The 14,850-nt window shown below is 32.1% G+C and overlaps 2 protein-coding genes across 3 annotated transcripts; one reads left to right on the top strand and one right to left on the bottom strand.

Annotated features, from left to right (window-relative positions):
• Window positions 1–328: 328 nt before the first annotated feature.
• LOC115444867 (peroxiredoxin-6) lies at window positions 329–5,911 on the bottom strand. Its single transcript, XM_030170820.2, has 5 exons — window positions 5,460–5,911; window positions 5,121–5,296; window positions 3,455–3,656; window positions 821–893; window positions 329–552 (listed from the first exon to the last, which is right to left on the bottom strand). Exons 1-5 carry the CDS (start codon window positions 5,543–5,545, stop codon window positions 418–420), a joined length of 672 nt encoding a protein of 223 aa, XP_030026680.1. The 5' UTR covers window positions 5,546–5,911; the 3' UTR covers window positions 329–417.
• Window positions 5,912–7,461: 1,550 nt separating this feature from the next.
• On the top strand, window positions 7,462–13,907 carry LOC115444866 (cdc42 homolog). 2 transcript variants are annotated; one of them, XM_037443877.1, is made up of 5 exons: window positions 7,462–7,683; window positions 9,745–10,016; window positions 10,343–10,452; window positions 10,739–10,936; window positions 11,344–13,907. In XM_037443877.1, the coding sequence occupies exons 2-5, from the start codon at window positions 9,839–9,841 to the stop codon at window positions 11,431–11,433; spliced, it is 576 nt and encodes a 191-aa protein (XP_037299774.1). In that variant the 5' UTR covers window positions 7,462–7,683; window positions 9,745–9,838; the 3' UTR covers window positions 11,434–13,907. The 2 variants fall into 2 exon arrangements, with proteins under 2 accessions (XP_037299774.1, XP_037299775.1); XM_037443878.1 differs by lacking the exon at window positions 7,462–7,683 and adding an exon at window positions 8,888–9,046.
• Window positions 13,908–14,850: the final 943 nt, after the last annotated feature.

Raw genomic sequence — 14,850 nt, 5'->3', positions numbered from 1 at the left:
CAATAAGAAGCACTCTACAATCTCTTAGCTGTACAAACATGTATACTGGGGTCTACACTTCAGTATAATTTTAAACTTTATACATCTTCGCGTTCCTGGAAAACAGTGTCTTGACAAACGGAAAACAAAGCCATCCTAAAAGGGGACCCTTTTGAGGTAAGGAACACTAAAATCAGTCCCAATAATTAAGTTGCGGCGAGAAAGATTAAGATTTATGGATATAAAATAATAGTAAATAATATTTTTTTACTATTTTTCGACGTCGAAAATTTACGTAGATACTGCATGTATACCTACGTATAATTTTATTAAAAATTTGAATAAAACATTTTTGTATAAGAATACACTTTATTAAAAAAATAACAAGGCACAAGGACCGTTTTAAACACAAACATAACATGAAATTGCCAATGCATTTTAGACCTTAGGGCAAGGAGTCTTCCTGAGATAGCACTTCCCAGAGGGCAGCGGTACTACAGTCACTCCTTGCGGGAACACTTTTTTCACCTGGTCTTCTGGAAGAGTCGGCAACACCATGCAGTCATCGCCCATCTTGATATAAAGTAAACAATTTAAACAGGCACATTAAAAAAACACAACGTAATGAGAATCTCCCACCTAAAATACCAAGATAAGAAATGGTGGAATGAGACGGGTAATACGATCTTGTATAAAAAAAGGGATTTTTTAACTCAGATATCCACGAGTCTAATAAAACTATTTTAGTCATATCGAAAAATATATAACTACATAACATATACGTATCTTTACAAAATAGTAGCTTATTATTTACGGAATAAATAAATTTAGTATTTAGTACCTTCCAGTCCACAGGTGTCGCTACTTTGGCTTTGTCCGTTAGCTGCAGAGAGTCCAGCGCACGAAGAATCTCACTGAAATTGGAATAAATATAATAATGAAGATTAATGAATATTAAAATTAGGTAATGATGGTAAATAATTTTATATTGTCGTGTGTTACTACACTGAATACATCGCGATAAGTCCAATAATATCTAATTATACTGAGTGGATTTATGAGATGGCGCAGTAAGACAGCTACCACTGTTCAATGTTCAATCAACCTATCGCCAGCTACTGCTAAAATTAGACCCCGCAAGTGAGCGTCAAGCACCAGAAACTTGACCAGCCGGCTTCCATCCGCTATGCGCCGCCTATTTCATTTCGTCGGTCCATTGTGCAGCAATGCGACCTACAATACACTACCACTTAATGTCAGTCTCCACTCTAGTACCTGGCTGCTCCATCGACAATCCGTCCGTTGCCAAACTTGGCCGCGTCACTTGGACTTGTCTTTATGAAAAAACTTTTTTTCTCAAAAATTCACATTGTATTCTATACTATTATATAAAGCTGAAGAGTTTGTTTGTTTATGGAGATAAACGACCCTGGGCAGAACATATTTGATAATATTCTATCCCAGGAAAATACATAGTGTGACTTTTATAACAGTAAACTTCAACCCGAAAAATCTATGACGCAGACGGAGCCGCGGGCAAAAGCTATTCTGTATATATAATGTTTTGTTACGTGTACGTTTGCTAGACCAGATGATATTTGTTTAACAATGTAACCTAGATATAGTATGGGGACATTCTATGTAATTATCAACTTAGAAAAGTGTTTCTTGCGTGAATGTTCTAACGTGTTCAAAATAATTCAATCAGTTCTAATGGGACTTCATTCTTGTGTCGTTCTAGATTATAATTGGATATATTTTCCTCTTTATTGGATCTTGTTTGCAATGAATGGTTATAATTACAGCTAAACGTGTCCATAAGTCGAACGCAATAACAATTATTACTTTATTATTTTTATACAATTAAATAACGAAACGAGCAAGTCATTTGATGAGTATCACGCTCTTTATTAACTAGTTGTGTTAATGTCTAGTAACGCGGCATTGCGTAAACCAAAGCCGAATTTATTCCTTTCTAGTACAGGCCACTCAGTTTATGCCGCCACGCATGTGCTTGCCTATTTTTGTCTGTGCCTATTTTGGGGCGACAGAACAAAAATATCCGATTATAAGTATGTCGCTCACCGGCTTATTGACAAATCCGCCATAGCGTACAACACAGACAACCTTCCATAATATGTATTAAATATGCATACATAAAGCCAAACGGACTGTCGCATACAAGAAATTAAACACCAATTATAATAGAAACGGTGGTGTAAACATTTGTCTTGAGATCATAAGACATGGCCCACTGGCCTCCTTGCTGCTGACGCCGACTTGCCAAGCTGACGCACATGATAGATAGTTGATGCGGTTGGTGAGATTGGGATGTTAATTTTGAAGCAAAACAACTTTTACCCTTTCTCAGGTTACCATTTCATTTTATTGAACACACAGTTTTGCCAAAACGAAATCAAATTGACAAATATTAGTAATATAAATTGCAGTCAATTGTCTGGATAAATTATGTAACAGTTGCGTACCCTTATACAAAGGAACCATGTCAGCGGAATAAAGCTAAGAAAATCTAGCTGAGAGGACAATAACTTATTATTACTTAATATTCAAATTTTGTTAAAGCTCGTAAAGTAATTATGCAGACATAGAAATAAAATTATTTTCGGCTTATGTCGCGGTTTTTTTAATGTAACATTTTCTCCCGGATTTTCGATGAATTTGGTCTTCAATGTCCCGTAAACATAAAATATAATATTAATTAAACTAATTTTCGGATTCTATCGCGGTTTTAGTATTTTATTTTCTCCCGACGTTTCGAAGACTGCAGCTTTCATGGTCACGGGGGGGACTGAGGTGTTGTTCATCCGTAAAGTCAAAGTTAAAATATCTACCTACATTTTACAATTATACCACTTTTTAAAATTTTAACTGTTGGTGGTCCGATCTACGCGGAATGAGCTCACAGTGTCTTGAAGTCTGGCAGCCGGTCTTTTGGGCTCCGATTTAATTAAATGTAGAACTGGATCCCAGGCTTGTGCAAGCTTTCAACCATCTTCCCTATTGAAATTAGGATGTTTTTTAATTTCAATAGCCTCGCGAATCATCCTAGGCAGGAATCAGTGTTCTTTGGCGAGGATTTGTTTGCCCGATATAAGAGAGGCTACAGTTGCAATCTATTTTGTATACTCCCGGTTCTTGTACAGGTATGTGACACTTGACAGGTGGTAAAAATTTAATTTCAATGTCTAACATTCACGTAAACATAAGAAATCAATTTTGCAGGTTTCATACGGAAATTTGACCAAGTTACCTTACAATGCATAGCTAAAATAATTTAATACTTATATGTATACCACAAATTATATAAACAAAGCTATGCGCTGTGTGCAATTTTCTCAGTTTACTGTCTGCAACCTGCATTAATGATATTAATAATACTCTCACGATTGTTAAAATATTGGTTCTCCTTAATTTATAAAAAAAAATCTCAAAAGCTAGTATTTTAGAAACTCACTCAAAATTCCTTCCAGTGGTGGCTGGGTACAGGAACGACAATCTGTACTTCTTGTTAGGGTCTACGATAAACACAGCTCGTGCAGAAAGCGGCATTCCAACATGGTCCAACTCATCCTTGTCAATCATACCCAACTTCATGGCAATTTCTCTGTTTTTGTCTTCTATTATTGGGTAAGGGAATGGCTCATCTTCATTACATCCTGGAAATTGAATAATTATAATATTAAAATCATCTTTAGAAGGACACAACAAAATAATACTCAAATTGCAGCCCCGAGCCACATGGCTACTGAGATTTTGCAAGTGGCCTCCTAAACTTCAAGAATTTCGATAAAACTATTTTTGTAATTCATTGAGCTATATGCTAACCGATAATAAAATAAAATTATTCAGTAAATTGTGAATAGTTTTCATCTGTGTGAAGAAATAACTTTGTTCCTTTGAGGATTGAGATTTGGCATTTTTACAGTTCATATAGTGTATAAAAATAAAATTTATGATTTATTGTACAAATTATTCAGTCTTACTTATAAAAACATTGCAAAGGTATGCTTAGTTAAAACACAAATTTACTCAATCAGCTGTTAGTCAAAATCCACCATCTTGCCTCTTAAGGTGGTAGCTCAAGGTCCATTTTCATACATTTTGTTTCGGCTTTAATCTGGGTAACTAAACAAGTATTGGCAAGTAAAGAATTTAAATTCACGTCTAGTTAGTGATTAGTTCTCGCAGTTGAAGAAAAATGTAAAAATAATTAATAATCATGGATATTTCTGCCTTTAAAATTTCGTCATATTAAATTTTAAAGGCCGAAATATCCATGATTATTAATTATTTTACATTTTCTTTCAACTGCGAGAACTAACTAACGTGATAAATTTACTACCAATACAGATACCCAGTATAAAATAAACTAGGGAAACTGGTGATGTTTTTAACAGCTAGTTAAGGAATTGTTAATCACCTCTTAAAACAAGTTTATAAGTAAGACAGTGTATGCCTTAATTTTAACCAGTAGACAATCACTAGGTAATTAAAACATCAGAGTCTGAATTCAACAAATTTACATTATTATTCAGTATGTATATGCTCTGAACTGTACATATTATGCAAATTTCTGGGATAAAACCAATATTACATCATTAAAGATTAAACATCCTTTCAAAGATTAGCCAGATGAGCAGATATTAAGTAATCTCTATTACTATCATGTTCCATATGGAAAACTATACTATCCCAGTCAAAAAGACAATGTAGACAAATGTTTACAAGATATAAAATATACATACCACCTTAACTCATCATCACTATACATGTGTTCTTGGTTGTCAAACTTTAAAAAAACTACAGCATGATAATGGAACATAAACACCTATGTGAATAAAATTAAGCTGAATAAACACACTATAATATATTTACAACACAAAATTCTTATAATATTGAACATCTGTTTAAATATAAATGACATTGAATTCAATATAATTTATATGAAAGTAACAAATTAATTCTCTATATTTTTGCTCATTTTATTAAGTTATTTTATATAAATGCATAGTTTCACATATACTTAAGCATATGTGCTACTCATTTAAGAGTGAGTCGCATTGTGCTATCAATATATAAAAAATGTATGAAATATTCTATTGTACTACAATACAACTCACCAGCATAACTCTTGATGTCTTTACACCACTCCAAATGTGAGGAGACGGTATCACAAGACAAGCCAATCACTTTGGTGTTACGTTTCAAAAACTCTGGCAGAAGGTTGAGCACCCGAGACAGCTCTGTTGTGCACACTGGAGTAAAGTCAGATGGGTGGGAAAAGAGGATGCCCCATCTGAAATTATTCAATTACGACATGTAAGTAATTATTTATCGTAAAATAGAACATTGAGTAAGTGTGTTCCACTAGACTTAAAATAGTAAATAAAGTTAATACTTATTAGCCAGGACTTTCGTACAAAAGCCTTATTCAAAAATTTTAATGTAATAGTACTTACGAATCTCCAAGCCAATCATGAAAATTTATTTCACCATCAGTTGTATTAGCAGTAAAATTCGGAAATGGATCTCCTAAATACATCATCTTCACAACAGGTTAAAGTTATTCCTATTTTTTTAAAAAGTGCAGTGAAGTGCAGAATACGTATCTATGTGGTAGAACAAGTTGACAGTAGCTATCAACTCCAAGAATAAGAAAAATGCGATCCCAAAAAACTAAAATTCTGAATTTAAAACAATATAACTTCCGCCGGCGGCGGCCAGCTTTTCATCACTTGAAGCGGTCAAATCAAAACTTCAAACCAGTGTTTCCGCTTAATTTTTTAGTTTAACCTAATATTTCTCAGAATTATCCCTAAAATTCCCACAAATGTCAATATGGATACATTTGGCTAAAATTATGCATCTAAATTAAAAATATAAGATTCTTAAACGATATATTTCGAAATGTCACATCATCAAAATTTATTTGTTCTACCAAAGCGTCTAACGTATCATAGACGATAAATATTTAAATTAGTCTTATTTTCATAATAATATATACTTAATATTTAAAAATCTAAGTATGTGTCGACTCCTTCTCGGAATTTGCGTTGAGCACAGCAGGAAATAAAATACGTTTGAGTTGGTGACATTTTACAGGTGAGTTTATAGGCAGAATTTGAATGCTATTCCAATCGTAATATAATAAGTTATTTAAATTATGTTATTTACATCAATTACAGTTTCCACATAAAGTTTGAGCTCTTTCATTTAATTCAGAAATTTCAACAAATAAAATTCAAAATACACATAATAATATTGTCATTTTAATTATCCCAGGGATGTGATATATTTTAGTTATCGATAGTTTTGAGTAAATTATTCATTTTAAAGATTCTTGAAAGACATTATTTTACAAAAATGTATTGGTAGTACATCGTATTGCCATGTGCAATTGGATACTGAAAAAGATATGCACAATTAAATTAATTTGAAACTCCATTTTGTAAGTAGTTAATTTATTTGAGTATAATCTAAACTTGAAAATTACATCATTTTAATCTCAAACGCAAGGGACTCGAACAATGTTATTTTTACATTTAGTCATAAATTAGTAAAAATGTTTTGTCACTAAAAATGTATTATTCAGAACCAGTCATTTTGAGTTTAAATTTATTAGTTGCTATTGTTAATCATTTACATAAATTGTAATTTGAGTAATGAACTGTACTTCTCTGAAATAACGTTTTCGTTTCGCGATATTTTGAAATCGACAATATCACGTGACTGCTAGTATTAAAAAGTTACGCGAAAATTGGTAACAATCTGAGGTGACAACCTTGTAAATTTTAAATGCATGAATGAGTATGCAGTCAATGTGTATACATCTTTTTCAAATCAAATCAATCAATTTCTGTCACCTTAACCAAGCAATAAAATAATATCAAGAACTAATATAGTTCTGGTTTATTAATGACGAGGCTGTATGGGCTAGAACCCTTTGCCTTCCCAATAATAAAGGGAAAATCAAAATAAAAAAAAATAGTTCTGGTTTTGAAAATATAGCAACACAGTTTGAGTAATCTATGGTATGTAGTAAAGAGAATTATAATGTATGCAGTTTTGGTTGAGGTTTTGGAAATAGTTGCATTATTTGCTATGATATACTTACCAACTATTTGAATAAAAAAATATCGATTGCGATCTATGTGATATTTCAATTTTTAACATGAAATTGGCAAAATATTTAACGATTGCCACAAAAAATATGTATAATACAAATAGTTAAATATGATTATACTTCAACACGGAATTTACTGATTCAATACGAGATTTGAGAGGCATATTAAAACAAGGGATATTTCATCGGTATCTTTATTGGAATAATCAATCACAAAGGTTTTTAAATAATTGGATCTATACTAATGTATTAGTGGTAAAAACCAAGACAGTAAAATATATAATTGAACCACCATCATAATCATTAATTAAAAAGAAAACTACTGTAAGAAAATCAATGGTAAAAATCAATAATTTATACTTAGTTTGTGAAATCGATTACTCTTTGATTTGCTCGGAAATCGTAATCAACTTTCAGTTTCAACTTAGTGCAACACTAACCAATCAATGGCGTCACCGTCAATGACCCAACCCGCTACGTGCAGTCTGTAATTTTCAACTATAATAAAACGTGGTGAAATTGTATAAATCTTTGTTTTGTAATTGCTGCAACATTACAAGGTAAGTTATACTAATTCCATGCTTGATAGTAGTTCATAATATGAGAATAATAAACTTACGTCCGGACCCGACACAAAATGGACGTCAAAATTTATTGTGACGTGATTATGTAAAAAATAGAAGAAATATCCAGATAATTTAATGTGAAATGTAAGAAAAGTACTTTTGTTGATGTAAGATTACATTTGGGTGGCCTGGATGGCTATTTCCGCTGGCGAATGTGAACGTGAGTGAAAAACAGTAAGAGCGCTAGGGACGAGGAGGCACCGATGAGTCGTTGTAGGCAATAGACATACACACCCTGCCGCGACGCCGACCGCCGTGTTGCGCTAGATCTGCTCGTTACCTATTTAGACGGTTTTATAAGCCACAGCAGCGTCGTATTTACATTATAATATTTAGGGTCATCGTCCTGTTATTTTAGTACGTGCTCTATTTTGTAGTGCGCTTGACATTTTATTTGCTATGCGAGGTATGCGTTGATTACGTATCGTGCGGTACTGCGCCCTATGCGCTCGATGTCAACCTGAGTAATGTGTGTGTTAATGGAGTTTTTAACTACTTTGTAAATTGGTTTACTCCTTTGTAGATACTTGTGGCTGACGTTTTCGTAAAGTATTTGAAAAATAACACATTGAAGCTTAAGATTATGTAGAGCATTATCTGTTATAGTTGAAATAGTGTGTTATTTTAGTGACACTGTCACATTCTAATGTAGAATCAGTATTAAATATTTAAAACATTGTCAGTTTGAGTCTGGTATGTATTACCAAATATAAAAACTTGATTTATATATTTGCATATTGTAAAATTAATGGAACATTACAAAATTATGTTGATTAAAATCATATCAATATTTATAGTTTAACATTCAGGCATATGACATTTATTAGTAATGCAAAAAAATATGCCTACAATTGGTTCAAGATCACTAATATTTAATGTTTGTTAATGATTTGCTATCACAGCTCTAGCGAATTGCATGATTTAGATTATATTCATTGGCGAATGCATATTACATAGACCATTCCTATATTAATTTGTTACTTTCTTTTATTATAAATTGTGCATTGGTTATTGCTTCAATAATATATATTAGATTTCTTACATTTATAATATTTTTTGTTGTAAGTTGATTATTATTCACATGCATATGCTTATACAATATATGTGATGATGTAGTTATGGATATTGTGTGTTCCAGTATCTAAGAAAATTCCATTGCTTAATATAGTTTTCCCTAAGTTGACCTTTAATAATGCTATACATAACAATGACAAAAATACATCAGTGGGGAATTCTCTATACAATAACAGGCGCTGCACGTAGCATTACATTATCTCTGACTCTGTAACATAAACATGTGAGCATGTTTTGAATTATTCTTTGTAGTTTATAAATATTGTTTTAATTCATTTTGTAGCCAACATGACAGTGTTGGTGACACATTGTTATGCCTTTGTTATGATCAATCAAACAATTTTCCTTCAACAAATGTTAATGCATCTACAGTGATAGTTATTCAGTAGATACATACAGTAAATGTCAACATTTTAATTCAATATAACTTTTGTTGTTGTTTGAATTTGGAAAAAACATTTTCGCCCTTTAAGAACCCTGCAGAAAATCCACAAGGCAATGTTTAAAAATACTAATATATTAAATTCTGCTCACAGCTTGCACAATAGATGTTATAATTTATTGGGTATTGTACTTTTAACACTATTGTAGCCATGTGTCTTTCTGGAAATTCTGGGAATGTCAGTAAGACATATTTTCCTCTACAGTTGTCATGTAATTTGAATATAATGCCCTCACATCCTGCTCATGTTTAGCTAGTATTGTAGGCTAATAAAAGGATGTAATACTCTCATGTGTTCAATTTCATGTGTTCTGCAAAAATTGTTAATATAAAATAGCAATTAATTGTTTTAAGTGCTATTTTATCCTTGTTATTATATGCTGATAGTAATCTGTTATATAAAAAGAAATTGATATCTATGTCACAAATTTTATAAACATTCTATAATTTTAATACAAGTTTCCTTTGTATTGTTTCAGGCCACTGTATTTTGTCGAGGTTGCTATGGTCAGAATAATTTGCCGATCCAAAAGTAGCTTCCATTAATTTGTTTTGAAATAAAATTTGGTTACAATGCAAACAATCAAGTGTGTTGTGGTGGGTGATGGTGCCGTGGGTAAAACTTGTCTGCTGATCAGCTACACAACTAATAAGTTTCCTTCTGAATATGTGCCCACCGTATTTGATAACTATGCGGTCACAGTCATGATTGGTGGAGAGCCTTACACTCTGGGTCTCTTTGATACTGCTGGTAAGTACATTGTTAATGTCATTGCTTAATAACAAACATAAGGGCATTATTATAATTGAATACAAGTCAATTATGTAAATCTGATTTTTTAAATTCGAGCAACATTTATGGATTTATTTATAACAAGTTGAGATGCCGAACAATTTTGTATTTTTGTAGTCAGCTTTAATATTTTATAAGTATGTAGTTTGAAACCATTTGGCAAAATGAAGTTTAAATCATGTTACTGAAGTCTCATTTCATTTAACTGTTTATGTTGAATTAACAATATTATATTTGCTTTAATTATACTATTATTGATGGGTCCACAAATATGTTTGTTGCAGGTCAGGAAGATTATGACAGGCTAAGACCATTGAGTTATCCTCAAACAGATGTTTTTCTCGTCTGCTTCAGTGTAGTGAGTCCTAGTTCCTTTGAAAATGTTAAAGAAAAGGTAAAAGAACATTGTGTGTAAAATATGCAAGATTAATTACTGTAATGTACAGATTTGCTTAAAACATGCTAATGCTTAACAGCAATGTATTAATCTCAATTTAGAAATTGGTGGATTTGTTTGGAAGCGTGGATTCAATTTCCTTTGACCCGATTTACTGGCACATACAGTATAATTGATACATACCTTCCATACCTTAGAATCTATATACACACATTATACAATGTCTATTGTATTCATATTAAACATTTTGTACCAATTTCATAATGGTCTGAATGAATTCCAGTGGGTACCAGAAATAACTCATCATCAGCAGAAGACACCATTCCTTCTAGTGGGAACACAGATAGATTTGAGAGATGACCCCGCCACAATGGAGAAGCTGGCCAAGATTAAGCAAAAGCCGGTGTCATTGGAACAAGGGGAGAAGCTTGCAAAGGAACTGAAGGCTGTTAAATATGTTGAGTGTTCCGCATTGACACAGGTGAGAATGTTTATTAATTATATCCAATTAATCTGAGCAAGCAGGGTTAATGGAGTCAGTTGGGTGAACATCTTACTACATAGATAAAGCTGCCGAATTGTTGAAAGCTTAATTATCGCCAACATTTCAAAAAAATATTTATTAATTAGGTATGAGTAAAATCTTTATAGATGTGAAATTATGTTATTACAATTTCACTTGTTTCTTATTCAGTCCACTTGATGGGAATAAACTACATAAAAGATTATGTTACTTTTACCATAATTTGAAGCATCTTTGGGGTTAAATTTATTATAAACAATTAAACTTCATTCATATAAGGTGCAATTAATAGCTCAACATTGATATTATTCTGCATTTCAAGTGTGGAACCCTATGAGTAATGGGAATATGCATGTGCTTTACAGAAAGGTTTGAAGAATGTGTTCGACGAAGCCATACTCGCAGCCCTAGAGCCGCCGGAGCCGGCCAGGAAAAAGAAATGTACCCTTTTGTAATGTGGTTGAGTGGTGTTCCACCAACTCACTTTGAGCGCTGTCTTTTACCATACCACCCAAAAACTGTAATATTCAACTTATTTTTATAAAACTTATAATTATTAAACATTATGCCATACTTAAAAATAATGAATATTACAGCCACTATAAAGTGGATTTTAAGTGAGCATCGTCAGCAACCAACAAATGTGCAAGCAGTTGTCTTATTCATGACTATAATTACTATAATAATTACTATAAGTGCTCATTTGAGTTAAGGTATTTTTATCCTGTATAATCTTTTGTATAGAAAATAATTTTAATTTATAACGAGACATAATCGTTGATTAGTATATCAGTGAATTGTAACTGACCTGTCAATTGAAAATGAATAATGGCACTGCCAGCAAGATTGTACTGTGACACGGTCTTGTTTTATGCACAATACCCGCTATGAACTGTGGACTGACGAAGGCGTGGTTACACTGAGTTTACTTTAACCATTCTCTACGTTATACGACGTTTACCCATCAATTCACAGGATTTGCTTTTTAGTATTATTTGAATTCCGCGTCGGTCATTATTGATACACATTTGTATAGAGTTTTTACTAAGAAGACAAAAAGCTGTTTATAATGTTATATGGAGTGAGAGGAGGTGATATGTGCATCCCCTTCGTGCTTCTTTACGTATATTATATACTGTATACTCTTTGTATGTAAACTTCATATAGGTGAGTTTTTACGCAACATTATATGCGTAATGCTAATAATCATTATAAAAACTTGTCATTATAAAACGCACAGTGAGTGGTTTCACACAATTTTATAAGGAATGTAGCACGATAATACTCCACAGACAATGCTAATATAAAAGAGAAAACCTGTGTGTTTTAGGCGGAACGCAGACGACCGCCTTTTCCGAAGTTAGTCCGATAATCGGTGCCTGATTTTAGGGCGACTCCAGTATACTTCCGCCAGACCTAATGTATGTGTAGTTTAAAATCTTTAAGTTATTTTTATTATATTTTTGTTAACTACAATAATAATATGCCAGTGGTTGTCTGCGTTGCACCTTAACATTAAATCTTGCACCAATTTTTACCTAAAGTATGTACTCTATAATCCCATCAGAAACTATTCTGTAAAAACTGGCTGACTTCATAGAAGAATAAAGTTACATGGATTAGGGAAGTCTGAAAGCAAAGCATGCAAATTGGTCATTTTTTTTTATTTTTTACAGAATTTTTTGATGGGCTTTCATTTATCAATTTAGTATAAGGTAAAATATGAAATGGTTAATTTTTTTATAAGTATATTTATAAAATTATCCAAGTTTTTATTGGAAATCGTAAAGCTTTGGGATTTATGTGTTGAAATTTCAATTATTTTTATGTTGATGACGTGCGCTTCGGATCCTTTCTTCGGATCCTTCGGATCGGTCGCGAAAGAACTAAATAAAAATATTACAATAAATGTACATCGATCCAGGTATAAATTGCATTATAATTACGAAAAGGACTTGTAATAGTATTTTATTTTTTAAATAGAAATTAGATATTTCCCCGTAATAAAAAAACGTCATACCATTTTGTAATAAAATTATAATTGCTGTGAGCTCATGTTAATGAAATTTCCCATTGCAGTACAATTTTGAACATCTGCAGATCACATAATTTTTTTTTGTAATAAACGTTCTTTGTCTATTCTAATTATATTCTTCTGAATCTTTTTATTTTCACTTTAGATTTTTTCATATATCAGTATTGTATAAAGATACCAATATAAATATACCAAATTTCAAATTTTTAGCTCTCTTGGAAGTCAGTTTTATGTTTTATTAAAATCATAATGAGCAGCGACGTGAAGAATTTTTGATGCAAAATTTTTTGGTAACTGCGATAGATAGAAACTTGAAATTTGGCGTGATTCAGAGTACTCATTCGATTGAATAACGGAATGAGTCTTTAGCGCAGAGTTGGGAGGTGTCTAACAGCGAAGTAGGCCGATGAAGGGTGCATTTTCGCGCATCTAGTACCACGGCGATGCATACAGATAAATTACTTGGAATATTTTATAATACTTTAGTGTTAAAGTATTAAATATATTATATTACAACTATTATAATTGTGTGCTTATAGTAGTTTAAAATTTGTGTGATAACTCACGTGAGATGATCTAAGGCCAAGGTTGTACTTTTGTATACAAAATAAAGTTGAACTCAAAGACTAGATCATCGGTGACTGGAATCAAACACGTTTTGAACGCTTTTGGTTATTATAATGTATGGAGTGGAAGATTTTGTATGGAAATTAATATTGTGTAGATTTCCGTTTCTATGCATTCGTATTTATTTAGCATTCTATATCAATTACAATACTGAGCATTTATTTTCTTAACACGGATCATATCCTAAATTATCCTAGCATGTTTTAGTATAGCCAATCGCTACTAAATATTATATTGATTTATTAATAAATATAAGATTCAACAGTATGCTATTATTTTGTCATATCCTTATTCGTTCCTTACAACATTGGTAATTGGTATAGCGAAAATTTTATCTCTATTTTGAATTATGACTAGATTAATTACATCACGCATGTAGGTAAGTACCTAATAATATAGGTTGTACACTTGTACAACCTTGCAGTGAATAGTGGTCGCACCGCTCACGCGATACAGCCAAGGCAGTCATGAGTTTATCCAAGAAATTAAACAGATCTGATTGTATACCTAATCTACCACCGACAGGGATGGACAGGGCCGTCTTTCACCTATTAGAGGCCCTAAGCATATTAGGATAATGCGGTCCTTATGAGCATAATATATTTAGCACACACACATACTAAAATATCTAAATGTTTACAAATATTTATTGAGTCGCGTCACTTTTGATGAAAGATAAAATAAAAATAGGCAATTCACTGATTGTTTTCTTTGACACAGTTTATTTTATTTTTATTAAATTTCGTCGTATTAAATTTTAAAGGCCGAAATATCCATGCATATTAATTATTTTTACGTTTTTCTTTCAACTGCGAGAACTAATCACTAACTAGACGTGAATTTAAATTCTTTACTTGTCAATACTTGTTTAGTTACCCAGATTAAAGGTGAAACAAAATGTATGAAAAATGGACCTTAAGCTATAACCTTAAGACGCAAAACTGATTACAATCGAAAACTAACTATAACAAACTATAAACAAACAAAAACTACAATGTATTCCTAAACTTTGCGCCCTTATACTAGTTAATTAATTAAAGTGCGGACTAAGATTTTATTAAAACTATTGAGTACTGTGTATAATTAAAAAATTGAAACAAGAAAGTGAGTCGTTCTCATGTTTCGTTCAAATTACCTTTCCGATGTTATAACTTTTATATTTCTGGATTTTACTTTAAAACCGATGGGATATATTCCTACCTAATGAAGG

Source organism: Manduca sexta, chromosome 27 (assembly GCF_014839805.1).
Source record: "Manduca sexta isolate Smith_Timp_Sample1 chromosome 27, JHU_Msex_v1.0, whole genome shotgun sequence".
In the NCBI taxonomy this organism is placed as follows: Eukaryota; Metazoa; Arthropoda; class Insecta; order Lepidoptera; family Sphingidae; genus Manduca; species Manduca sexta.
Note: the sequence above shows the minus strand (reverse complement) of the source record. Positions and strands in the feature narration are given on the sequence as shown.